The 24,607-nt window shown below is 34.1% G+C and overlaps 2 protein-coding genes across 2 annotated transcripts; both read left to right on the top strand.

Moving 5' to 3' along the window:
• The first annotated feature begins 2,707 nt into the window (after positions 1 to 2,707).
• Positions 2,708 to 12,027, top strand: LOC148603895 (uncharacterized). The gene is made up of 5 exons (XM_088552745.1): positions 2,708 to 2,779; positions 4,779 to 4,860; positions 6,006 to 6,182; positions 11,069 to 11,148; positions 11,755 to 12,027. The coding sequence occupies exons 1-5, from the start codon at positions 2,777 to 2,779 to the stop codon at positions 11,806 to 11,808; spliced, it is 396 nt and encodes a 131-aa protein (XP_088408871.1). The 5' UTR covers positions 2,708 to 2,776; the 3' UTR covers positions 11,809 to 12,027.
• A 2,294-nt stretch (positions 12,028 to 14,321) lies between these two features.
• On the top strand, positions 14,322 to 19,560 carry LOC148603894 (uncharacterized). Its single transcript, XM_088553399.1, has 4 exons — positions 14,322 to 14,999; positions 15,817 to 15,921; positions 16,476 to 16,682; positions 17,440 to 19,560. Exons 1-4 carry the CDS (start codon positions 14,411 to 14,413, stop codon positions 17,586 to 17,588), a joined length of 1,050 nt encoding a protein of 349 aa, XP_088409525.1. The 5' UTR covers positions 14,322 to 14,410; the 3' UTR covers positions 17,589 to 19,560.
• Positions 19,561 to 24,607: the final 5,047 nt, after the last annotated feature.

Here is a 24,607-nt window from a genome sequence, read left to right as displayed (position 1 = left end):
ACTTCGCTTCAGACTAACGTGTCATTTCAAATTTGTTGCTTTCACGCCATGATATGATAGTGCTTGTAGTTTACAAATAAACGTTCAACGATATATACACATACAAAATGTACTAAGTATTCACCATATTATAGTAGCCAAGGGCTATTCTTTCAAGTAGGTTGATTGATTGATTGTTGTTGTTTATTGCCGTTTCGGCGACCAGGGCCATATCACAGCAAGAACATTTAATGCAAGGAAAATATTAAAATTAAGATCAAAGTCTCTTCATAAAATAATGAAATTAAAACAAGCAGCTATTTACATATAAAAAGGTACATAAAAGGTGAACCTAAGACATAAAATACATATAGAAACATAAATTCGATAAAACATTTAAAATATTGAAAAACTAAGGAAGGTATCCAATTTAGATTTTATTAAATAAACCGATGTTCCGCAAGAAATCGATAATGTTTTCAGATGAAACGGTCTTGAACAAATCAAACATATTGGCGCAGTCAAAATAATTTTGCCTGGTGTGGGCAAAATCCACACAATCTAGAAGAACATGTTTGATAGAGAAAGGGCAATCACATGGGATACACTCAGGTGGAGGATCACCAACAAGCAAATGGCCATGTGTAAATCTAGAATGTCCAATGCGGCATCTAATCATGACCACTTGCTCTTTGCGATTGCCCGACCCGGATTGAGGAACGCCTAGATCGGGTTTTATGGAATTGAGTTTGTTGTGTTCAAGACCGCCCCAACGGTCCTGCCACATCTTTAAAATATATTTCCTTATTAAAGGTTTAAAATCGGTGTATGGCAAACTAACGTCCTTTATTATTTCATTTAATGCCTTTTTGGCAACCCTGTCTACAACTGAATTCCCCTGAATACCAACATGACTGGGTACCCAGAGAAAAACAATCTCTTTATCAAATTCCCGAAGTCGATGAATAAAATACAAAATTTGTAAAATAAGAGTGTTTTTCAGTTTGTGATTCTTAATTGCCAAAAGACAGCTCAAAGAGTCAGAACAAATAATAAACTGTGACAGATTAGATTGAGTAATCAATTTAAGTGCTAACAATATGGCTCGAGCTTCAGCTGTGAATATGGAAGCGCTCGATGGCAACCGTTCAGTTACAGTTCTGTCACCATGGACAGCAGCACATGCAACGCTATCGCCATCTTTTGAGCCATCTGTATACACCGTCGAAAAATCCGGATAATTTGCTTTAATTTCAGAAAATTTTTGTTGTAAAAATAAACGATTGGTATCGGACTTTTTATATTCATGCAGATCAAAAATGAAAGAAGGATGTGGAAGCTCCCATGGAGGGCATTTCGAAGTAACAAGTAGGATGTACGTTTGAGTTGAGCTGTTCTGATGTTATGGATTTTCCCAGGTTTCCAGTACAGGGTTCATGTTGCTATAACATTACAATTATCACTACAAATGTTTTATGATCTTCAATCATTAACCCGTGACTCGTTATGGTGTTGGTGTAACCTTTTTGTACCGAGCTAGACGTCTTACAATTAGACTTCTGGAACAGGGTTAAGTTGCTACAAGATTGAAGTCATCACTACAGAAGTTTTATGGTTGTCATCATGAAGTCGTGGATTGTTACGGTGTATCAATCTGCACCATGAAATCCAATATATTCGCTGTTTCATTGTATCTCTTTCCTCATTCTTCTACCTCAGAAGTGATATTTATTGCCAAGCTACCAGTTTAAAGTTGAGTCTGGGTTGATTATTTTCTTTTGTATGTGATAATTTGTTATTTCATGTTATTAGTTGTGAGTGTCTGTTTCCAAGTCTGGTCGTTATTCTTGGATTATATCATTTAACACCATTCGAACCCTGGTTCCTTCTATTTTCCTGAATCATTTCAGATTTGCTATATATAGACTACTTCGTAAAGATATCGACAAATATGGCTTGTCGATCGTACCACAAATACTTATTTTGACTCTTATTCCATATACTGTAGTAATGATTGATTGATTGTTGGAGTTTAACATCCGAGCAGCAATATTTCAGCTATATTCAGACGATGAACATGAAACGGATGATAAAATGAACATGAAATGATGATAAAATGAAAAAGGGATGGGACACAAGGACAATGGGGTTGATAAATTTTGATTGCCACTGGAAATAGGGAGAGATGGGTAGGGTCGGGCAATTTAGCCTCCTGTGGCGGAGCCCTATGGTTCCTACTCCGGGAGAATACCACAGTAGGGTTCTTTAACGTGCGAGGAACGTGGCATCTTTCTCAACACGGTGCACCGCTAGGGTTTGCGGTTAGATTTTCCGTATTATAGCCTGACAACCCCAGCATGTAACACGCCAAGGGTACCCTTTCCACCACCTGGGACACACATCCCAGTTGCTCTGTGGGCAGAGCGCCCTAGCTATACTGTAGTAAAGGAAAGGAACATTTTAATGAGAGAGGTCGTTTACCGGTGAGATTTTCTGTTCCATTTTGAATTGTTACAAATTGTTTAAAATGGAAAGGAGCTGGGCCAATATCCCATAGATACTGACCACAAGAAGGGACAATTTCTGAAATTTACATTCGAACCTGCAGAAAAATAAACACATTTTTTAAAAACACAAACATAAATCAAACAAGCGACAGCACTGTCAACAACCGGTTGTTACGACATTTCCTCCAATACCTATTTGAACAAAAAAAATCATATTACTTGTTAAATAAAGAGGATAGCGGTAGAAATGAGGACGTTATCTCTCTTTTCCATTTTATTTTTTACGATATATGGTAAGTAATAATTTGACAATTTAAGGATATCGTAAAAAGAGAAATGGAAGATTTACTTAAAATGAAGATAGAATTAAAAGGTTTAACAATCTAATGTGCAAATATTTATAATTATATTGTTCTTTATTAACCATTCGGCTTAGAAATGCAGAATTAAACAAATCCACATTGCTAATGACATATAAGAAAAGTCAATAGTTTAAAACATATTTATTTTATTTTTCTGGTGTAATTGATAATAAAGTTTAAGAACTTTTAACTAAACAGTAAATTCCTTCACTTACATTGGTCCCCATTTTTCGCAATAAAGTCTGAGAAATTATTTAAAAAATACATTGAAGTAATAGGGAAATAAGACGTGCTAATGGTAATGGACAATATGTTCATGTAATGATGGGTTTTTCCATAAACAGTCACTTTTGTTTCAGTGACATTTTTATATGTAGCGAAATTACTTATTTTGAAATCCTTGGATAAACTTAAAATCAATAGAAAATGTTTTGAATGTATGAACTCATTATAATATAGTTTTTGTCTTATGCGTTGTAAATGTTGTATGTTATCAGATGTGTTGTTTTCCTGTTGTCTTACTTATCCTCATTGTTTTCCGATTTGTTTCAGAACTTCTGTATAAAACATCCTATGTACATTCGTATCTACTAAAAACAAAACCGTCGATTTGCTTCGTGTTTTTTTTTTCTTTTTTTTTTTGGTAATTTTATCGTTATTATTTTTTAACGTAAAGCTTACCGAAAAAATTCTTTTTTTTCTGTTACTCTTTGTATGTCGTGAGTGAAACTAGGTTTAAAAGTATGGTAAGAATGTTCTGCTCTGTCCCATTCTAAATTATGTGCTCCCAAATTAGAATAATCTTGGACAAGTTATGTAGATTTATAGAATGCGCCCGAAAAAAAATTCTCTAGGCTTACCTTTAACCCTAAACAAATAAATATATGCATTATATAAGTGTGTCAAGTACAGTGGGAGTGTTTGTACGATGAGTTGCCAATCCGGAAGGTGTGAAGTCCATCTGAAGATAGTTTGTATCATCTCATAACAATCGATCAAATTGTAACCATTAAACTTGTATAATATTGATAAACCATTATTGTTGTTTTGAATTAAAATTGATTTAATTTGTACACATAACATACTAAACTCAATTAGATCGAAAACTATCATTTTGTTGGCTTTGTTAAGTGCACCCTGACCTGATGCTCATATAATGACAAAATCTTAGAAATAAATATCACAGAACTCTTTCCACTTACATCTACCTTGAACATGACATTTCATGCATAACTCGTCTTGAAATGCAGATGGTTTAGCTATCATTCTTGAGAGAATTATGAGTTGGCTTACTCATTTGCTCTTCTGTGTTACTTTGTACGTGTTTTTTTTGCGTGTGTGTCGATTTTCCCTGACTAGTGGTTTTCTTTGAATTATATTATTTGATTTATTTATACAACGGGTCATAGTTTTCCTTTCCTCGTTTGTCTACCCCAGACTTGACTTTTTATGAGCAACTCGGCGGGTGTTTCTAGAAAAGCTTACCCTACCGGTGCACCTGATCCATGCTCCCAGTTTTTAGTGGAGTCCGAGTTGCTCATTTACTTTTGTTACTTTGTATGTATGATTTTAGTTACTTTATGTTCTTTGTTGTGTACGTCTGTTTTCCATGTCTGGTCTTTGTCCCTGGATTACATTCTTTTTATTACCGCTATAACCTTGGTTCCCTTGATTACTCTTTGTATAATTACTTCATAAGTAAAACGTATGATTATATATTATTATACTGTTAATTTTATTTAATGATAGGCTGTATTCCGGAATTTTTATTCAATTATTGGACTGAAATTAGACACAATATTACATATTTTAGAATTTTCCTTTGTGGAACAGATTATGTCATTTAAAACAACGACAATTATATATAAATGACCATTATTATACAAAATTGACGAAATCACTTTCAAACGGGACAAATGTTATTCTGTAGATATTTAACAAAACACTAGCGGCAGGAGCTGTAGAAATGGAGAAGCTGTTTATGTTAAGTATTTTGTATCTTGTTAACTATGGTAAGACATTTTATTCTTTCTTACGATAAAGTAGTATGAAGTAAAGCTTTAGTATTGGGAAATTAAGTATGATCACGACTCTATTGGAATACTGCTGATTGTAGGATAACGACAAGAAGTATCGTCTATCCTTTAATACTTATTTACTCTTGATTATCTATAAGTATCGTCTATCCTCTAATATTTATTAAGACTCTTGCTTATCGATAAGTATCGTGTATTCATCGATATTTATTATGACTTTTGATTATCGATAAGTATCGTCTATCCTCTAATACTTACTAAGATTCTTGCTTATCGATAAGTATCGTCTATCCTGTTATATTTATTAAAGACTCTTGCTTATCGATAAGTATCATCTATTCTCTAATATTTATTGAGACTCTTGCTTATCGATAAGTATCGTCTATCCTCTAATATCTATTTAGACTCTTGCTTAACGATAAGTATCGTCTATTCTCTAACATTTATTAAGACTTCTGCTTATCGATAAGTATCGTATATATTCTCTAATATTTATTAAGACCTGCTTATCGATAAGTATCATCTATCCTCTAATATTTATTAAAATTCTTGATTATCGATAAGCAGCTTATCAGCTATTCAGTGAACAAAATCATGCTAACTCATCCACTTATAAAACAATGGAAAAGTTAGAACAAAAAGTAAAGCCAACAAACATTCTGTGGTCTTGCGACTTTCGCCATCAGAGAACTAATTCAACTAAAAAAACATTGTTGAACAAGTTCAGAACTACTTTAGAACAACAATAAAGCCTGTTTCAAAAGACACAAAATCCTACCTCAGAATCACGCAGAAACACATGACCTTCCGAAGCACGATGTCAAATCAACAAAACATTTCTAAACGACGTCAAACATAAATACGTTATATTTGGGATTCGAATATTCTTGGTGTTCCATTTATCAATTTCGTTGTGCTTAAGTTTCTGAAATAGTATTTGTGCGGAATCCACTAAAAGTGTGGTTTTTGTAGACTACTTCACTTCCTTTTGAAAATCAATACTTCTCTTTTGCGTATTTTACCGATTCTAATAATGATTAAGAGGTATAAAGTAGCTTTGTTTGTAATTTTGTACCATATGTTCTAACCTGTTTAGACCTTTACAATGATTTACATTTCAGCTAAATGTTTCGTACGTGTTGACAACTATGAGAACTCGGTCTACATACTGCGGAGACCGCTTAGTTCACAGTTTGAAAAGCTTGAGGAAACAGCTTATTTTGATCCCACGAAATTCGACTATATCTCAGTCACCAAGAATACTGAGAGAGAGTTACCGAATGGAGAAAAGAAAAACGGTATGATAATTGAATGTTTATAGTTTTATATTCGTGTTTCTGTACATATTATTCTTTAAAATAAAAGATAATATGCGGAATTCTAAAATCAATTTCAATAATACTTTTTTTGAATATAGGCCACCACTAGAAAATAAACAGTGTCATATTGAAAAGTCCAAGATTGCCTCACACAGAAAACTAAATAATGAAAGAGTTGCATAAAAGTGTATATTTTCTTTTAAAAAGGTCGTCGTCATAACGTTCGATCACTATCTACTTAGAATTACCAATGGTTAATGCATAGGTTGATATCGAGTTTAGGAGCTTTTTTTAACATTGTAATATAAATGTAATAAATATTCCCAAATAATTGCATACAAAGCAAACAAAAACTTTATACAAAAGTGTACCACAAACCATAAATATCCTATGGAGATACAGATGACAGAACTGTCAGGGATTGGAGTACTTATTTTATTATTCCCATTCAAAGTTATTTGTACCAGGCGGGGTGATGAAAACAGGTTAATATTGTCATTATATATATATATTAACGATTTTCATTTTTTGGTATCTATAATTCTCTTACACAGGGAAATATTTTTCACGTGAAATTCATGTGAAATTCACATGAAATTAACATGATTTTCATGTGAAATTCACTAAACACGAATTTCATGTGAACTTTTCGTGTGAATTTCACGTGAAGGCTCCATTCACCCGAATTTCACGTGAATTCTGTCACTTATTTTATTTGCTCAATTCAGGTGAAATTCATGTGAAATTCGTGTGAAAATCATGTGAAATACTTTTGCCTGTGTACATATAGGCCATAACTTGAAAAAAAACAGAGTTGTATTAAAAAATCAAAATGATCATCAAAAATAAAACTTAAATATTAAAACAGTGCATAAAAAAAAACGATGATTTGACACTTCTTAAAAATGAGTCGTCAACATAACTTTAAATCCGTCGGAAATCTCAGCAGACAGCTTTTTCAATAAGACCACCTAAACAAAAATGTGTATATGTAGTTTGATATTGAGTTTCGGAACCCTTTAGCGATGGTTTTCATATATATAAGTCTAAAGGATTGTACAACGATACCGATAAAGTTGTTAACACACTATAATAAAGTATATAATGGGCAAAATTTTCAGTCAACAAATGACCTACTTCAGTGCCTTAAATAAACTGAGTGTGTATGAAAGTAAATGGTCTGTAAACACAACTCACTACCTAATCAGGTGAATACCTGTGACATATAAATTTTTTTTACCGACAGTAACAAAGATCTTGAACATTGTGCTATAGACACACGTTGTGTGTTGATCTTAAATACTGAACTGTAAAAATAAAAATATTTACAAACACTGTTATAAGAAACTATACAAAATAGGAAGAACTTAATGTTTTTTGTTAATTCCGTGTGGATGTAAAACACGGAGCTCGTTTATCCAAAATCCCTCCCGCTTCACTCCTTGTAGATCGCTCCAGATCGTGTTTTGTTCCACGATGAAGACTGGGATTAAAGGCTTTTTTGTTAGGTCGCTTCTTTGTCCGTTCAAGCGCTTGTGAAAAGGCTGTTTAGATTCACCAACATATTGAAGGCCACAAATGGGACAGTGGAGCAAATATATTACATTAGCACTCTTGCAGTGCACGTTGCAAAATATTTTGTAGCGTTTCCCCGTGACTGTGCTGGTGAATGATGACGAGTGGTGCATTCGGTTGCAACATTTACACCTTTTGTCACCACAGGAGCGACTCTCGCCTGGAGTCAAGTTGGGCGTAGATATTTCAGCCCTTACAAGTAGACTACGCAAACTGTCTGGCTGTCTGAAAGCAATCATAGGTGGTTCGGTAAAGACTTTGGATAATGTTGAGTTTCTCTCGACAGAGGCCCAGTGCTCACGAATGGTGATGTGGCTGTTTTTAAGGCAGGGGTGGTATGTTAGAACACAAGGGGTTCTTTTACATTTTTTCTTTGCCTTGTATTGTAACAGACTACTTCTTGGGATATTATGAATTTTTTGGAACCCTTCTTTGATGGTCTTGTATCTATATCCCCTTCTTCTTAAATTGTTCTTCAGCTGACCTAGACGTTTCTTTAAGGATTCGTCATTTAAACAAATGCGTCATTGCCTAAGAGCTTGACTGAATGGTATACTCTTAGTCAGGTGAGATGGATGACAGTTCTTAGGCATAAGATATTGATGTGTGTCAGTTGGTTTTGAGTATAGGTCCATGGAGAGCTCTCCCCCCGATAAGGTGCTGGAGGTATCGAGGAACGAGATGCTAGTAGCAGATGTTTCGTGAGTGAACTTAATTGAAAGATGTTGGTTGTTGGCACGAGCGATAAAATTGTTTAGTTCTTCTTCGTCATGTGTCCACTTTATATCCACGTCGTCAATAAACCTATACCAGGACAGAGGCTTTTCTATAGAGGATTCAAGTAGTTCTTTTTCAAATTTTCCCATGAAAATGTTGGCATAAGACGGAGCCATTTTGGTACCCATAGCTGTGCCATTTATTTGTAAGTAATGGTCTCCATTAAAAGTAAAATTGTTCTTTTTTAAAACCATTGTGAGCAAAGTGACTAGGCAGTCAGTAGGTGGAACTTTGACCTCCTGAGAGTCCCATACTTCTCTGCAAGCCTCGATACCATCAGAGTGAGGAATGTTGGTATAGAGAGATGTAACGTCCATAGTGACCAGAGTGGTGTTTGGTGGAAGGGGATTCAGAGCCTGCATCTTCTGTAAGTAATCAGTCGTATCTTTTATAAATGATGTTTACCTGGGTTGTTAACTTTGTGAATTTTGGGGAGTAGGTACAATCGACCAGGTCTAGGATTTTCAGGTTTGAGATATTCAAGAGTTTTAATGTCAATGTTGTTATTATCATACATTTTGTTTAACTCGTCCCTAAAGGATTGAGTGGGGTCTGTTGTTAATTTGATATAAAAACGGTCGTCTTTAAGTTGACGGCCTCATTAATGTAGGCGGATTTGTCCTTAATCACTACAGCACTGCCTTTGTCTGCAGGTTTTATTATGATATTGTCATTGGTCCTTAGACCTTGAAGTGCAGCACGTTCCCTTATTTATCGTGACTCTCTACGTTGACCCTTACATTTCTTATTAAGTCAAATTTGACATTATCAATAAATGATTCCAAAGTTACATTTTTGCTCTTTTCCGGGACCCACTCACTTTTCTTTATAAACCGATAGTTGTTTTCATCGTCTGAATCACACTCATTTTGACCCTCACTCTCTTTTGAGCCAAAGTACTCTTTGATCCTCAAAATTCTGGCGAAGTTGTCAAGTTCCTCGATCAGGATGGTTTCATTTACAGGACCTGGAACTGGGCAGAAATTGAGACCCTTAGCTAATAATGATGTTTCATTTTCAGTTAGGTTGTGTGATGAAAGATTAATGACAGTGTTGGATGGTTGTCTGTCAGGTTTGTTTATTTGTTTAAAATGTCTGTTGCGTCTTTTGCCTTGTTTTTCACATGGAGAGAATGTTATTGGTGACATGCCATCACGTTGGAATTTACGTTTCTGTTTGTCATGAAGGGCCTGATTTTGAGTTTTTGTGATGTCATCAAGACGCTTAATAATAAAGTCATGATCAGAGACTCTGAGTTCTTTCTTCGATGAGTCTATCAATCGATTAAATTCTGTAGTTAATTTCTTAGGATGTTCTTCGCAGTGTTTCTTCAGTAGGATCAGTAGGCGTTTTGAACAATTGAAAAGTGTCTGATCCCATCTACGAGTTAGGGTGCCGGAAGCCCTGCCTGGTGTTTGAGGCAAGAGCTTGATGTGAAGACCCTTATGAATGACATCTTGTTAGATAAGGATATATATAAGGACTTCATCCGTTTTTGATTCTACATGTACAAATTTAGCTCGTGTTGTTGGTCTATGATTTCTTACTGTTCTTTGTACATTCCTTCCAATCCTCCAATAAAAACATACTAATTACTTGCTAATACATATATTGTATACCTTATGTTATTGTTAAAATGCATAATATACTACATGTGTATAGATATGGAGTTTTCAACCAATACAGAGCGGCCAGCTTGTGTTAAGAATGAAATTATTTGCAAGTTATGTCCCTTTTGAAATAGCTTTAAATAGTTTAGATTATATGATGATCCTCAGATCTCAAACCAATACTATTTTTATTTCAAATGAATCAATATCTGAAGAAAGGATAAATAATGTTGATAACAATGATTTTTCGCCAATTAGTAAATCGGTTTTCTATTAACAGTGGTTTTATTACTGGCTTTCTGATGAGTTCTCACGGTACAATGCGTGCTTTTAAAAATATACAATTAACAACTCCAAATATAATATGTTGAAAACGTATAACCAAAAATAAATATTCAAATATTGGACATTTTATTATTTTTAATATTTAGATGATTACATTATAAATATATTAACTTGACATTGTGCATTACGTTCTAATCAGTACGTAATAATATTATACTGTTTATTTCGATAGGACTAGTTATAGCTATACAGTCCATTGTGACACAATGAAAATGTTCCATCATTATCGGTTCACAAAACATGTGTAAGTGGAGGGGTATTACTTTTTTTATAATAGAGAAACTCTCTATAAAGCGTAGATTTTACAGTATAAAATATTTTGACTTTTTAGGTTTAAACTGAACATTTGGAGAATAAATCAGTGTAGGCAAAGAAGAATGGGATTAACATAAATAGCTAAAAAAGTGCTTTTCTCAGAGTAGGCCAGGTACAAGTACTAGAGCAATAATTAGGGAAATAAAAACCTGCAACAGTCAAACGCAGTCGCGGAAGATTTATATTGAATACTACATGTATAGTGCATTTTTTACCTAATGAATAACTTAAATGATATTTCAGGTGATATGATAAATTTTCATACTTTTAATGAGAATTACTATATGATCAGAAGAATGACATTGTTTTTCACTGATCCTGCTGTAAGTATTTTGTTCATTGACAGAGTTGTTAAGGACATCTTGCTTTATATAATGATGTCTAGAATTGGAATGGGAAATCGATTCTACACCTAAACGAAAGTTGGTTAATCTGAGAGTGACATGAACTTTGGACTCTGGTTAGGATGTTTTATGACACCACTACATGTATTTAAGAGAAATGGGGGAGGTGGCTGCTGTAAAAGTACTTTAATTTGTGGATTCCTGAATACGTGGTTTTGAAGTTTTCAGTATACACATCAGTGGGAATCTACTATTCGTTGAGAACCATATTTCGTGGTTTGACCTACCCACGAAAACCATGAAAATTGGTACCCCACGAACGATAGTACTTTCACAGTATTTAAACATATGGATTCATTATAATACCTCAATATGACGGATAACCACGTGAAAATCCGACATTAAAAGATATGATCAAAGCGGTAATGGCATGCTGAATACTAGTAGACTCAAAAATAATAAAAATATCAAAAGGGAAACGACATTACCCATGAAAAAATAAAAAGATATAAATATCATTGACAGAAGTGTCGTTTCGGTGAATAATATGTGCAAATTTATGTTTATTTACAATTTGTTTTCCAGTACTTTGGTATAATGCAGAGAACTCTACTGCAGAATTTAGGAGCTAATAAATAGTTTAACAAGCAGTGAGACAGAATTTGTGCGAAGACTTCCAAGAACAGTATTGTCAAATGTGATAATGAATTCGCTAGTTGTGCCTGATTTCAACATTGTTTTCTTAACATTTAAAAGCATAAGAAACATTACCAGTGCTTACACTGTTGTTTGTATTAATATGAAATAATTACTTGTAACTAGCAATCCCTCATTATAAATAAAAGTAGTACTACCAAAGTGGCTAACAGCAGGGAATCTTTTGAGAAGTCAGTACCAGAAATACATAAATTCAAAGAACAACCATACAATAAAATACCCGGATAAAACATTACTGGGAAGACAAAAGGAAAACACACAAAGAATATCCATACAATAAATAAAACATCCCCCCCAAACTTACTTCTTGTAAGACACCAGTCTTCGTTGAACGTCAAAGTAACGGTGAAAGGACAACTATGACAGTTGGAGTTCGCTGATAATCTTGGAAGTGTACACCTCATATCGGTCAGTCAGGTCAGGATGACAACCCTGAACAATCTTTGATGGGGAAAGACATACTACTTCTGTCTAACTGAATTGAAGGGTCATATTTGTTTGAAATTGAAATTCATCCTATTATTTCAGCGTTACCTTAATGATGAATCATTTTCTACCATTATACTATTATACTTCTATGATATTAAGATAGTTTTAGTGAACCACAACAACAAACTTATCGTTTTTCTGCAGTCAACAAAATTGAATTTAAAAAAAAAGAAAACGCAAACAAACAAACAAAAATACACACACATTCCCACAAACACTAAAATGCGTATTGTGATGAGCAACTTGACCTTCAGATAAATAAAGTAGGCACCAAGAAACCTCTCGTATCTTCCGTAACCAAATAAAAATATAACTAAAAAAGACGGTCGTAATGGGTATATGCTTTAAGAAGCACGTGTGGAACAGCAACGAAGTTCCAGCCGCTACAAGCAATGTTATAGCGATAAGGATATAATGGTATTGCATGAACAAAACATTTTGCCCGAGTTACTTATAACTATTCTGGAATATGTGCAGTACAAAGTTTACGAATAGAAGAAAAATAACTTATACATGTGTTTGGTATGCTTGTTGACGAAACTATGAATATGGGGAAACTAACATCAAAAGAAAATAAAAATATGCACGGGGAAATTCGTAATTTCTGCATTTCCTACACAAAAGCAGATTATCTAAATTAATTCTTTTTAACCCCTCCTTACAAAGATTAAGATTATAACACAACAAGTATTGTTTTTATTATTTTATTTTGTTTTTGGAAATGACATTATTAAAATTAATAAAGTCGATGTAGAATGCATTATTGTGTATTGCACCTTTGTTCGTCTGTCCCATATTTGAGTAATTATGTTTAACATGCACGATTTCGACCAAACAGACATTAGAAGTGCTTAAAAATTCCTCATACTTTGTAAAAAATAATTCCAAATCATCTTCCAAATATACAGAGGAAGATGTTTACAAAATGCTGGAATTTTTAATCGACAACATAGTTGTCCAGTGTGGTGGACGTGTTTTTCAACAAACGGACGAACCCATGAAGGTCCTGGTGTAAAAAGAATAGGCCTGCAGCAGCGATAAGCTTGTCGTAAAAGGCGACTAAATAGTGCTCAGAACCCTAGCCAGGGGCTAGGTAGCTCTGCCCACAGAGCAACTGGGATGTGTGCCCCAGGTGGTGGAATGGGGTACCCCTGGCGTTTTACATGCTGGGGTTGTCAGGCTATAATACGGAAAACCTGACCACAAACCATAGTGGTGCACCGTGTTGGGAAAGATGCCACGTTCCTTGCACGTTAAAGAACCCTACTGTGGTATTCTCCCGGAGTAGGAACCATAGGGCTCCGCTACAGGAGGCTAAATTGCCCGACCCTACCAACTTCTCCGAGGTACTGCAAAATCGTTGGTGTAGCATATTGCTCTGACCCAACCAGACATATCAATATCCAAATAAAAAGAGGAAATTCGGACTAAAATTCTGTATGATTAGGAGAATATGGAAAGCCTTCCTGTTATTTGTAGAGAACGCTACCGATAATAGTTCATGAAGTTATTTATGATTTGATAAATAATACTAATGTCACTTCATTTATAACCAATGTAAACAAAATGGCGGCGACATTCATTTACCAGACTCAACGATGACAAGAATAAAGAAACTAACGAGTGTTGGCAATCAGGTGTTGGGATAGGAAATTAATTTCCTAATATCCAATATGAAACATTAACGCGGATTTTATTGGTGTATAAACTGGACAAATTCATTTACAAAGTAATAAATGTCAGAAGAACACAGCCCAATTTATCTACATATTCCCTTAAACTTCTATGATAACTTTATAAACGAAAAGTCACAAATAACGAATAACAACCCTACACTCATTGAGATAGTGCAGCAGATGTACCTCTGAGCGAACCAACACTATTAAAAAGGTTTAAACAGATAAACTTGTATTTACTTAAACTGTAATTTTCTTATCAAGATATATTTATTTTTGCCACTGGAATTTTATTTGTTGATAAAGCTCTTTGTCGTGGTTTAGTATATTTTTTGTACTTAAAAAATACTGAGTTTGAAATGAAAATGCTTTCGATTCATGTCTCTGTGTTATTCATTGCTGCAACCACCACCGCCTTTATCGTCAGCGAAACGGAAAGTCAATATCAAGGAGAGACTAATAAAGAATCGAACTACAGCATCATTTTGACTTTATTAGAAGAGGAAAGAAATGCTCGAGCAAAGCTTTCGGGGATATTAAGTAGAGATATTCTTTCCCTTAGACATAAAATATCTCAGTGTCAATGTGGAACAGGCAAAATAACTAATGTCAAAAACAGCAACTTTTCTGATGTCGATGAAGACGATTTGCGAGAAAACATCACCTCTTCACAACGGGGACTCGAATCTGCTAACAGCAAGATTTCGTCATTGATTCATAGTCAGAATGAAGATGTCAATCGAAAACTTGAAATGATAGGAGACAAGTTGCAATTAATTGTGACTAAAGTTCGTGACGAAGTTCGTAGAAATGAAAACCAAAGTCGACAGCACATTAGTCTTCTTCACGACGTAGAGAGATTACGAAACAGTTTCAATAATATGGCAATTATCGTGGGTAATCAATCTGATGTGAATCTTGATTTTCAACATAGGATTCATGATCAAGGTATATAAATCTCATCATGATAATTTGAATTTTGAGACATTCTTTCTGGAATGAGTCTTATAGCTTGATTATTATGGCAAATAAAAATGTAAAACCCGTATTCGCTAAATGACCTCATTTTGGTACGAATCGAATTTGGAATAAAACTGAACCACGGTCACAGGACCTTTGATGGAAGATTAAATTAAAAAGTATTCAAAACAAAATATATAAAGATGTTAGCTCAAACAACGTATGTCCTATGTTCGAAAACGTTAAACAAAAACAAATAATAGGAACGAATATTGCAACTAAGAAATATGGCTTAAGTAGCAATTTGTTTGTAAAAAAAAACAAAACAAACATACTACGACTTAAGCCATATTTGCTTTGTGCTGTATACAAAATTTCCGCTAGCATAGGATTACGATTTTTCCACCGTTCTTGAAAGCGTATTATTGTTTTTTTTTACAAATCCAAACACTCTCGATTGTAGAAATACGACAAACACCTTTGGCATTGTAAGCTATTTTTTTTATATAGATTTGGTCTTATTTGTCGGGTTGTTTTGTGGGAGAGAGACATGTGACTGCTCATTGCATTTACATCGACTTGTATGTCCGATATTTATAATTTAGGCTATTTATTTTTATTCTACTTACTATGTAATCCATTATCTGTCAACTCTTAACTCTGGTCAAAAAAAGAGTGATAGTGTTTTTTCTATAACAACATACTTTGTTAATCTCTACAAGGGCAATTTACAATGTTCAATTTTTAAGATCGGTTACAGCCAATATAAGAAGTGCAATAATCACTTTTGTCAATTGTATTTAAGCCATTGTTACAGTGGAGGCGTTAAGATTGCTGCAGCAAAAAACCCAACTCCTTGAGGGCAACCAGACTGACATTTTGGCAGAGATACTTAAAATATCTGATAATGGTGTGTATTCCTTCTTCATTTTATTATTCTCAAAGCATGTTATTTGGCCAAGACACCCAAAATATATTCTTACATAAGCGGAACCCTACCCCTCACCCCCCCCCCCCCCCCAAAAAAAAAAACAAAAAAAAAAAAAAAACAAAAAAAACAAAAGCAAAACAAAAAAACAAAACATTACAGCAAAATTACAGTTAAATCAAAGAAATCATATTATAAATACGCATTACCTGTACTGAAGTAAAGGCTTCCCTTAATACGTATTATTTAGTTTTTATTCAGAAAAGCTCACTATATTAATTGTTGCAGATAAAATTATCTTAAACCGAATGTATGAAAAGAAAAATAATGACTGTAACGCTCGAATTGAAGGTAAAGAAAATCCAACAAACAGCTATGAAAACCACAAACCTGAATAGCCTGTCAACATTATATACTCAGCATATAGTCAAAAAAGTATAGAAAAGGGTTTTTTTGTCTTATTTACTGTATTATTGTATCATACTTCATTTTCATTTTTAATTTCTTTGGTTTTTATTTATATTTTTTTTTCTAAGACAGAAAAATTGAAAACATAACAGAGGAGTTAAAGAACACGAACATGAACCAAAACAAAAATGGTGGTGTAACGGCTAAACTGCAAAACGATCTCCAACATTTATATCATCAACTTAGGAATGTTGACACCAAAATGACAGGATTCAATAACAATTTAACGACTCTAAAACAGGATGTTACTGGATTGATAAATATGATAACAACAGGTAATAATTATGAAAAAAATTGGCTTCTCTTTTCAAACAACCCTTCATAGTAGCACATGGCCTACTCTCAACGTACATTGACATCTCGACAGGTATTTTACAAATTGTCCCATCCATTACTGGTTTTAATTCAAATTAAGTTTAAGCTATTGCGCAACAAATAAATTAAATTCAAATTTCTGTAGAAATTACAATAAAATGAATTGTTCAAAATGATGTATAGTAGTTATAAGCAAATTTATAATCAATTACATTATAAGTGCTTTGTAACATATAATCAATGATAGTAGTTTTTATTTTACAAACATATTTCATCGTTTATCATTTCGTATTTGTAGACATTGGCATTTGATCTTTAATATTTACAAAAACTTAAATGTTTTATCTAAATGTATTTATTTGATATGTATGGTTGTCTATATTTCACTTCAATAAACACAGTTGTCATACCCTATATAATATCAAATTTTATTTATCATATTGCTTCAAAATTTTCAGTATTACAAAGAGTAATCAAGGGAACCAAGGTTATAGCGGGAATCAAAAGAATGCAATCTAGGGACAAAGACAAGACCGTTTCCAAAACGCGAACTTCTATTATACTTTCGTTTGGCTAACTGTTTTACTTTAAGTCTCAGATTTTCGAAGGTTTTTTTTTTTGTATCTACCTGTACTTGACAATGATGTATTGTTTTTCGTTTTTTACATTGGTGTGATCGATTTTTTTAAGAGACAACTGTTCATCTTAAATTTATAGCTATTGAAACTATGAAGACATTGCCATTACTACAAGAAAGGACAAAATTTCTTGAAGACAACCAGTCTGATATCTTAACAAAGATCAATGTATTTTCTCAGAATGGTTTGTATTTCATCTTTAGGTATTTTTTTATTATGAAAAATTAGAGGAAAGTTAATAAAACGGAATCATTGCATTTGTATAGTTTGGTCGTGTGTTTTCTCTCCCATTGATCTCTAAGAGAAAGCAAAGATGTACATGTAGCTTACTTTATCTCACATTCTTTTAGGTACAGTCGAACTTCACTCGCTCGAATTCGGATGGCTCGAACACCCGGGATTTCTCGAACATAATTCAAAGTACCAAAATTTTCTCCTATATAATCAATATAAATAACTTTTTTCGATTTCTCGAAAACTCGAACTGACTAGTCGGTCCGTTCGGTAATAAATCTCAGAGAATAATCCTCACTAATTCGAACACGTCAGCCATTTTGCCAGCTTGGGTAATAAAAGGTGTTAAAAACTGAAACCATATATTTAATCGATGTCATTTTAGTTAATTACAGGTAATATTTAAGTCATCACTAATTAGATAGTTTTGATAAAACTGATTGAAGTTCGATAATGTTCCGAAGTCGTTATGATGAAACCATGAAAGAAAATCGGATGTAAACAAATTAATGACTAATAAATCCGCACTCTGGGCGTTTTTAAAAGAAAACACAGCATTTTTAATGTCCACAAATCAACATGATCTTCCGAAAGCCAATGAACAATATGCACGAACCAACACAACTTCGGAGGAAGTAAGCAATTTCAAACGATAAAGTCGAACTCGGACCGGCAACGAAAGAAATCCGGAAATATACGAACTTCAATTTCTCGAACCCCCGATAACTCGAGCTACCGAGTTTTGACTGTATATTCGATTTATAAATCGCCGAATGTAGGATTGTTTAAATGCATAATGTCATCTTTTTAGCAGAAACTGAGATCAAACCATCTGGTTTACCAGTGAAAACATGTAAAATAATACGATTTTTATCCTTAACACTCGATTGCAATTATAACTTAAAAGTAAATTGCATTTACTGAAAAGCTCATTCCCTGTCATTTCCGGTGTTTCAATTTTCACAGAAGCCGTTCGTGTTTATATTGAATCACGGTGTGTAGCATTAATTGAACCTACTTGATAATATAGTCGACATTTACTCTTTATGCGGTCAAGCTTTTAGTGCAAAACATCTATTATCATTACATTGTATTTATACTTTTACGGTATCGCTCTTTTTCGTTGACTGTTGTCCCATGACGTAATACGCCATCTAGTATCTTCAAGTGGCTGTACTGCTTAAGATGTGGATTAAGACCTATCTATTTTCTTGTTGACAAGGTGTTACGTTTGACATACTGCATGATCTTATTTATATGAGGATCTTCGGCCTGCACTCTTTTCCAATCCACGATATTACCGATTCCACTTCCTCGCAAGTCAAGATTCTGTTATAGTACCGCTGGTGATATGGTCAAACTGCCAACATAGAAGTCTTGTGTTGCTGGAATCATCAAGAAAATTCTGAAAACAAATATATTTTTTTCCAACAAAAAAAAAAAAACGACTAAAAGACAATGAAGTAAAATTTTCTACAAGCACTCTCGACTACGTCTCTTAAGTCTTCGTCGGGGATATCAAGTGCACTCATGGTTTAATTTAAAATGCCCAATAAAACTGCATATTTAGTAAGGTGTATCCATAACTAAAAAATATTTCATATTTCTTTTGGTCTAAATATAATTCATATGGCATTGAATGAATTTAAGAGATTGTTTAAACCCAAATAATTGATCTTTAAAGAGATGTTGCATGTCAATCTAGGTACAATTCTTTTAAATACATACTAATTCTATGAAAATAGAAAAAAATGGGGAAAAATCTTTCCGGGTAATCAAAGATCATACGGAAATTGCATTAAGACCCCAGTTGTTCAAATGAAATGCTTATCAAAGATACTAAAATAAAAATTATACCTTGAAGTTTAAAATGAACTACAAAAGAAGATCAATGTGGGCGATATTTAACAAAAAATAATGCAATTACAGCTTTTTCACTTTTTTTTTTAATAAAACATATCAAATATCTTGTTTTTACTTTTGTTTTTGAAAATCATATACAAATCTAAAGGTTAAGGTGCATAACATATGATTTGTTCTATCACAAATTGAATATTATTTCAATCAGTTATTTCAAACACACATTAAATATAATTTTATTTAAAAGTATGATACTGTCTTCATATTCAACTTGGTTGAACTCTTTGATTAAATTGGATGAGTCATTTAAATTTCAATTGGGTCCAGATATTTCGGCACGAGGAAATTTCGGATCGTGACCTCTCGTAATAAGAATGTTCAACTTGGTACAATTTTTAAGAATTTAAAATCTGAGGTGATTAGAGTATATTTGTGAACTTTTATATTGAGTTAATTCGTGGATCGTTATGGTGTATCCATCTGCACCATGAAAACTGATTTATTCAACGGGCCATAGTTTTCCTTTCCTCATTTGTCTACCTCGAATTTGACTTTTTATGAGGAAATCGGCGGGTGTTTCTAGAAAAGCATAGGACGCTTACCCTACCGGTGCACCTGGTCCATGCTCCCATGTTTTAGTGGAGTCCGAGTTGCTCATTTGCTTTTGTTACTTTGTATGTATGATTTTAGTTACTTTATGTTTTTTGGTGTGTATGTCTGTTTTCCATGTCTGGTCTTTGTCCCTGGACTATCGCTATAACCTTGGTTCCCTTGTTTAGGATGACTTCCGGTACGTTTCTGAGGGAAGCTGCATGAAAATTTCTCCTGTTGAAAACTCAGTTTAAAAGATGCTATAACGTAATGTCTGCATAAAAACCTGGTGAAAAGTTTCGAATTTCGTCGATGCTGGTTTCCTTGTGGTTAAATAGACGATAATTTACCTAGAAAATGAACTTTTAAATTTAATATTTGATTTGCAATAGAAACTTCTAAAGCCAGAACGTGACAAAGTACAATAACAATTCAATACCATAGTAACGTCAAAATGGCGACAACACCTCTACAAACTGATGATGATCTAGAACTAGAAAAAGGCTCAAGAACACTTCTCCTGGAAATAACGAAAATGATCCATGGTTTATCAACACGCATGGAGAACATCGAACCGGAGGTGCAGAAAATCACCCAAATAAGTGAAAACCTATCAAATCTAGCAACGCGTGTTCACTGGAACGAAGACTTAATAGAAGAATTACAAGAGAAAAATAAGCAAGTAGAAGAAAGCTTCGAACAAATGGGACAAATAGTCGATTCATACCTTGGCAAATATTCAACAAATGCGGAACAGATAGCGGAAATAAAAGGAAATATTGAGACAATAGAGAAAGAACAGGAAATACAAACCACGAATTTTGTTAAAGAACTACAGGCAGAAGTGCTAGATCTTAAGTGTAGAAGTATGAAAGACAACCTGATTTTCTCCGGTTAAGCATATCAGCGCGATGAAATATGTCAACTGAAAGTGCTGAACTTTATCTCAAACGGGCTCGGAATACCATACAGAGTAAATCTGGGCAATGTCCATAGGTTTGGAAAGCCAGGACTAAACGGCGTACGCCCGAAAGTAGCACAATTTATCAACCATTACGAATTAGAAGAAGTTCTGAACAACGGAAATAAGTTGAAGGGAAAGTGCTATGGAATTAATGAACAATATCCCCCCGAAATCGAGAAAAGACGGAAATTACTATACCCGGTCATGAAAAAAGCTAAGAGCGAAGGAAAGAAAGTTAAAATAGTGAGAGACAAATTATATATAAACGGACAACCGTACGAACCATCTGAAACTAATAGCAATGAATACCGAGATATCCTGATCCGTGAAAATCAAACACAAGACGCTGAAAACAAGATCGTTGCAGAACGTTGGTTCAAAAGAACTCGCCGTGAAACTGACCCAAACGAACCAATAAATGAAGAAAATGTTACTACACATATGTAGGACAGGTCGAGAGAGTCCTCGAATATTTTAAATACGCATTCTAATTATTTAAAACTTATGTACATTAATTGTTGTGGAATAATATCAAAACTTAAATACCCTGAATTTTGCGAATTAATCAAACAAAATGACATTGCTGGCTATGCAGAAACAAAACTTGATGATATCGATAGTATTGATTTACAAGGATACGAATTCATTTTCAAAAACAGATCAAAAATTGGCAAGAGAAGATCAGGAGGTTTGGCTATAGCATACAACACAAATCTTAAGGAAACTATTGAATATATCAAAACAGGATGTAAACTTGTCTTATGGTGTAAAATAACAAACAAAATTAGTCCAAAAGACGATATACTCTTTGGAGTTGTTTATGTTCCTCCAGAATATACTTCTTACTCTTCGCCTGATGCAATTAATGAAATAGAGATGGAATACCTCGAGCTGTCGAACAAATTTTCAAGGTCTTTAATTATTGGCGATTCTAATGCAAGTACCGGTTCAGAAGACGATTTTATCTATATCCCTGATAGTGATTTCAATGTATTAGAAATGGAAAATATGTCAATTAATGCCATCTGCACTTTAGAAAAATTTGGATTTAATCGCAAAAGAAATAGTAGGGATAACAATAGAGATAGATTCGGAAACCAATTATTAGAATTTAATCGTGGAAATAACTTCTTTATAATGAATACCAGAACACCGGGCAACTTAAGTGGAAAGTTTACATGCCATAATTCTAGTGTAGCTGACTACTGTTAATGCAACGAAGACCTTATCTTTTTTATTAAAAACTTCATAGATTTGACAGTACTAGAAATTTCATGTCTCTACTCATGTCCATTCGGCATTAGATATTTTGTTGAAACAAACCGGGAAAACCGACTGCCAAAACGACGAGATCCTAGTTAATCAGCAAAATGTCAAGTCCCTAAGAAAACGGAAAAAATGAAAAATCAAACCTTCATCTAGAGCATCTGAATTTAACAGAAATAGAAATTATAATTTCTGAAATGAGCGATGCCATAGAAGTAACGCAAGAAAGTGTAGACTCAATCATTAATAAAATTGGAAATGTATTAATCGATGCGGCAGGAAAAACGTTTGGATATTATAAAGTCAGAGGAAATAATAGATCAAAAACTAAAGAAAACAAACCGTTTTTTAACAATGATTGCAAAGTAGCAAGGGCAAAATTCCATGAGCTGAAACGAGAGAAAAACATGTCACCATTTCATCGACAAATAACTAAAGATGTCGAGAAAGAATATAAAAATGTTTTAAATAAAGCACACAAGGAACACAGAAGAGAAATTAGAAACAAAGTAGATAACTTAAAACAAAATGATTCCAAAGAATTCTGACGAATCCTAAACACAAAGATAATTACAAACCAATCTAACATCGACTTCGAAAAGCTGGTCACTTATTTCAAAGAACTCCAGAGCTCCACCCGAAAATGACGAAGCACACGAAATTGACCCGAATACACGATACAGTGGACAGGAAATTAATAACATGTTAAACTGTGAAATAACAAAAGATGAAATATTAAAGGCATTCAAAAATTTGAAAAATAATAAAGCTTGTGCAGAAGACGGACTGATCAACGAATATCTAAAATCATCGTCCCAAATCATAATAGACGTGTACGTGAAAATATTCAATGTGATATTCGAATCCGGAAAAATTCCTACGAAATGGACCCAAGGAACTATAAATCCGATTTACAAGAACAAGGAGAAAAAAGTGACCCCAAAAACTATAGACCAATCACCATTGTTAGCTGTTTTGGAAAAGTTTTTACAGCCGTATTAAATGAGCGCCTCGGAATTTTGCTGAGCAAACATCACTCTTACAAGAAAACCAAAACGGATTCCGAGAAAACCACTCAACAATTAATTGTGCATTCATCCTTAATTCCCTGATAGAAATTCAACAACACTCTAAAAAGAAGCTATTCTGCGCATTTGTAGACTTTGAAAAGGCATTTGATACTGTTGATCGTAAATCTCCTGCCCCGTGCAGGTCCGGGTGTTAAAAGAATAGGCCTGCAGCAGCTCTAAGTTTGTCGTAAAGGCGACTAAATAGTGCTCAGAACCCTAGCCGGGGGCTAGGGCGCTTTGCCCACAGAGCAACTGGGATGTGTGCCCCAGGTGGTGGAATGGGGTACCCCTGGCTTGTTACATGCTGGAGTTGTCAGGCTATAATACGGAAAACCTGACCACAAACCATAGTGGTGCACCGTGTTTGGAACGATGCCACGTTCCCCGCACGTTAAAGAACCCTACTGTGGTATTCTCCCGGAGTAGGAACCATAGGGCTCCGCCACAGGAGGCTAAATTGCCCGACCCTACCCACCTCTCCCTATTTCCAGTGGCAATCAAAATTTGTCGACCTCATTGTCCTTGTGTCCCATCCCTTTTTCATTTCATGTTCAATATAAAATCAAGCCTAAGTTATGATAATCAAACATCGGCATTATTCCCATGTGAAGTTGGCGTTAGACAAGGAGAAAATATGTCGCCTTTTCTGTTTTCTTTGTACTTAAATGACTTGGAAGATTACCTCATTTCCGAAAATATTGCCGGATTGAACAACATAAGTTCAGATATTGAAGAAAAGCTGGGAATATTTCTTAAACTTTTTATAATCTTGTATGCCGATGATGCAGCGATCTTAGCTGAAACACCAGAACAACTGCAAGAAGCATTGAACAAGTTTAGAAACTATTGCGAGACATGGAAGATGAAAGTAAATGTTAACAAAACTAAGATAGTTATTTTCTCAAAAGGAAGAACAAATTATCCAAATTTCTACTACAACGGCCGTCAAATCGAAGTATTAAACAACTTTAATTATTTAGGAATTATCTTTAGTAAATTTGGCAGTTTTAAACAATGCAAACTGCAACTCAAGGACAAAGCAACTTGTGCTATGTATGAAGTTCTAAGGAAAGGTCGTCTGCATAATCTATCTATAAAGTGCCACATAGATCCATTCAATATACTTGTCAGACCGATATTACTATATGGATGTGAAATATGGGGATTTGAAAATATTGACATTTTGGAAAGAGTGCAATTAAAACTTTACAAGATCCTCTTACACCTAAAATCATCGACTCAGAATGATGTCATTTATGGAG

Source organism: Perna viridis, chromosome 11 (genome assembly GCF_037379345.1).
Source record: "Perna viridis isolate PV_CMFRI_1.1 ecotype Kerala chromosome 11, ASM3737934v1, whole genome shotgun sequence".
NCBI classification, from domain to species: domain Eukaryota; kingdom Metazoa; phylum Mollusca; class Bivalvia; order Mytilida; family Mytilidae; genus Perna; species Perna viridis.
Note: the sequence above shows the minus strand (reverse complement) of the source record. Positions and strands in the feature narration are given on the sequence as shown.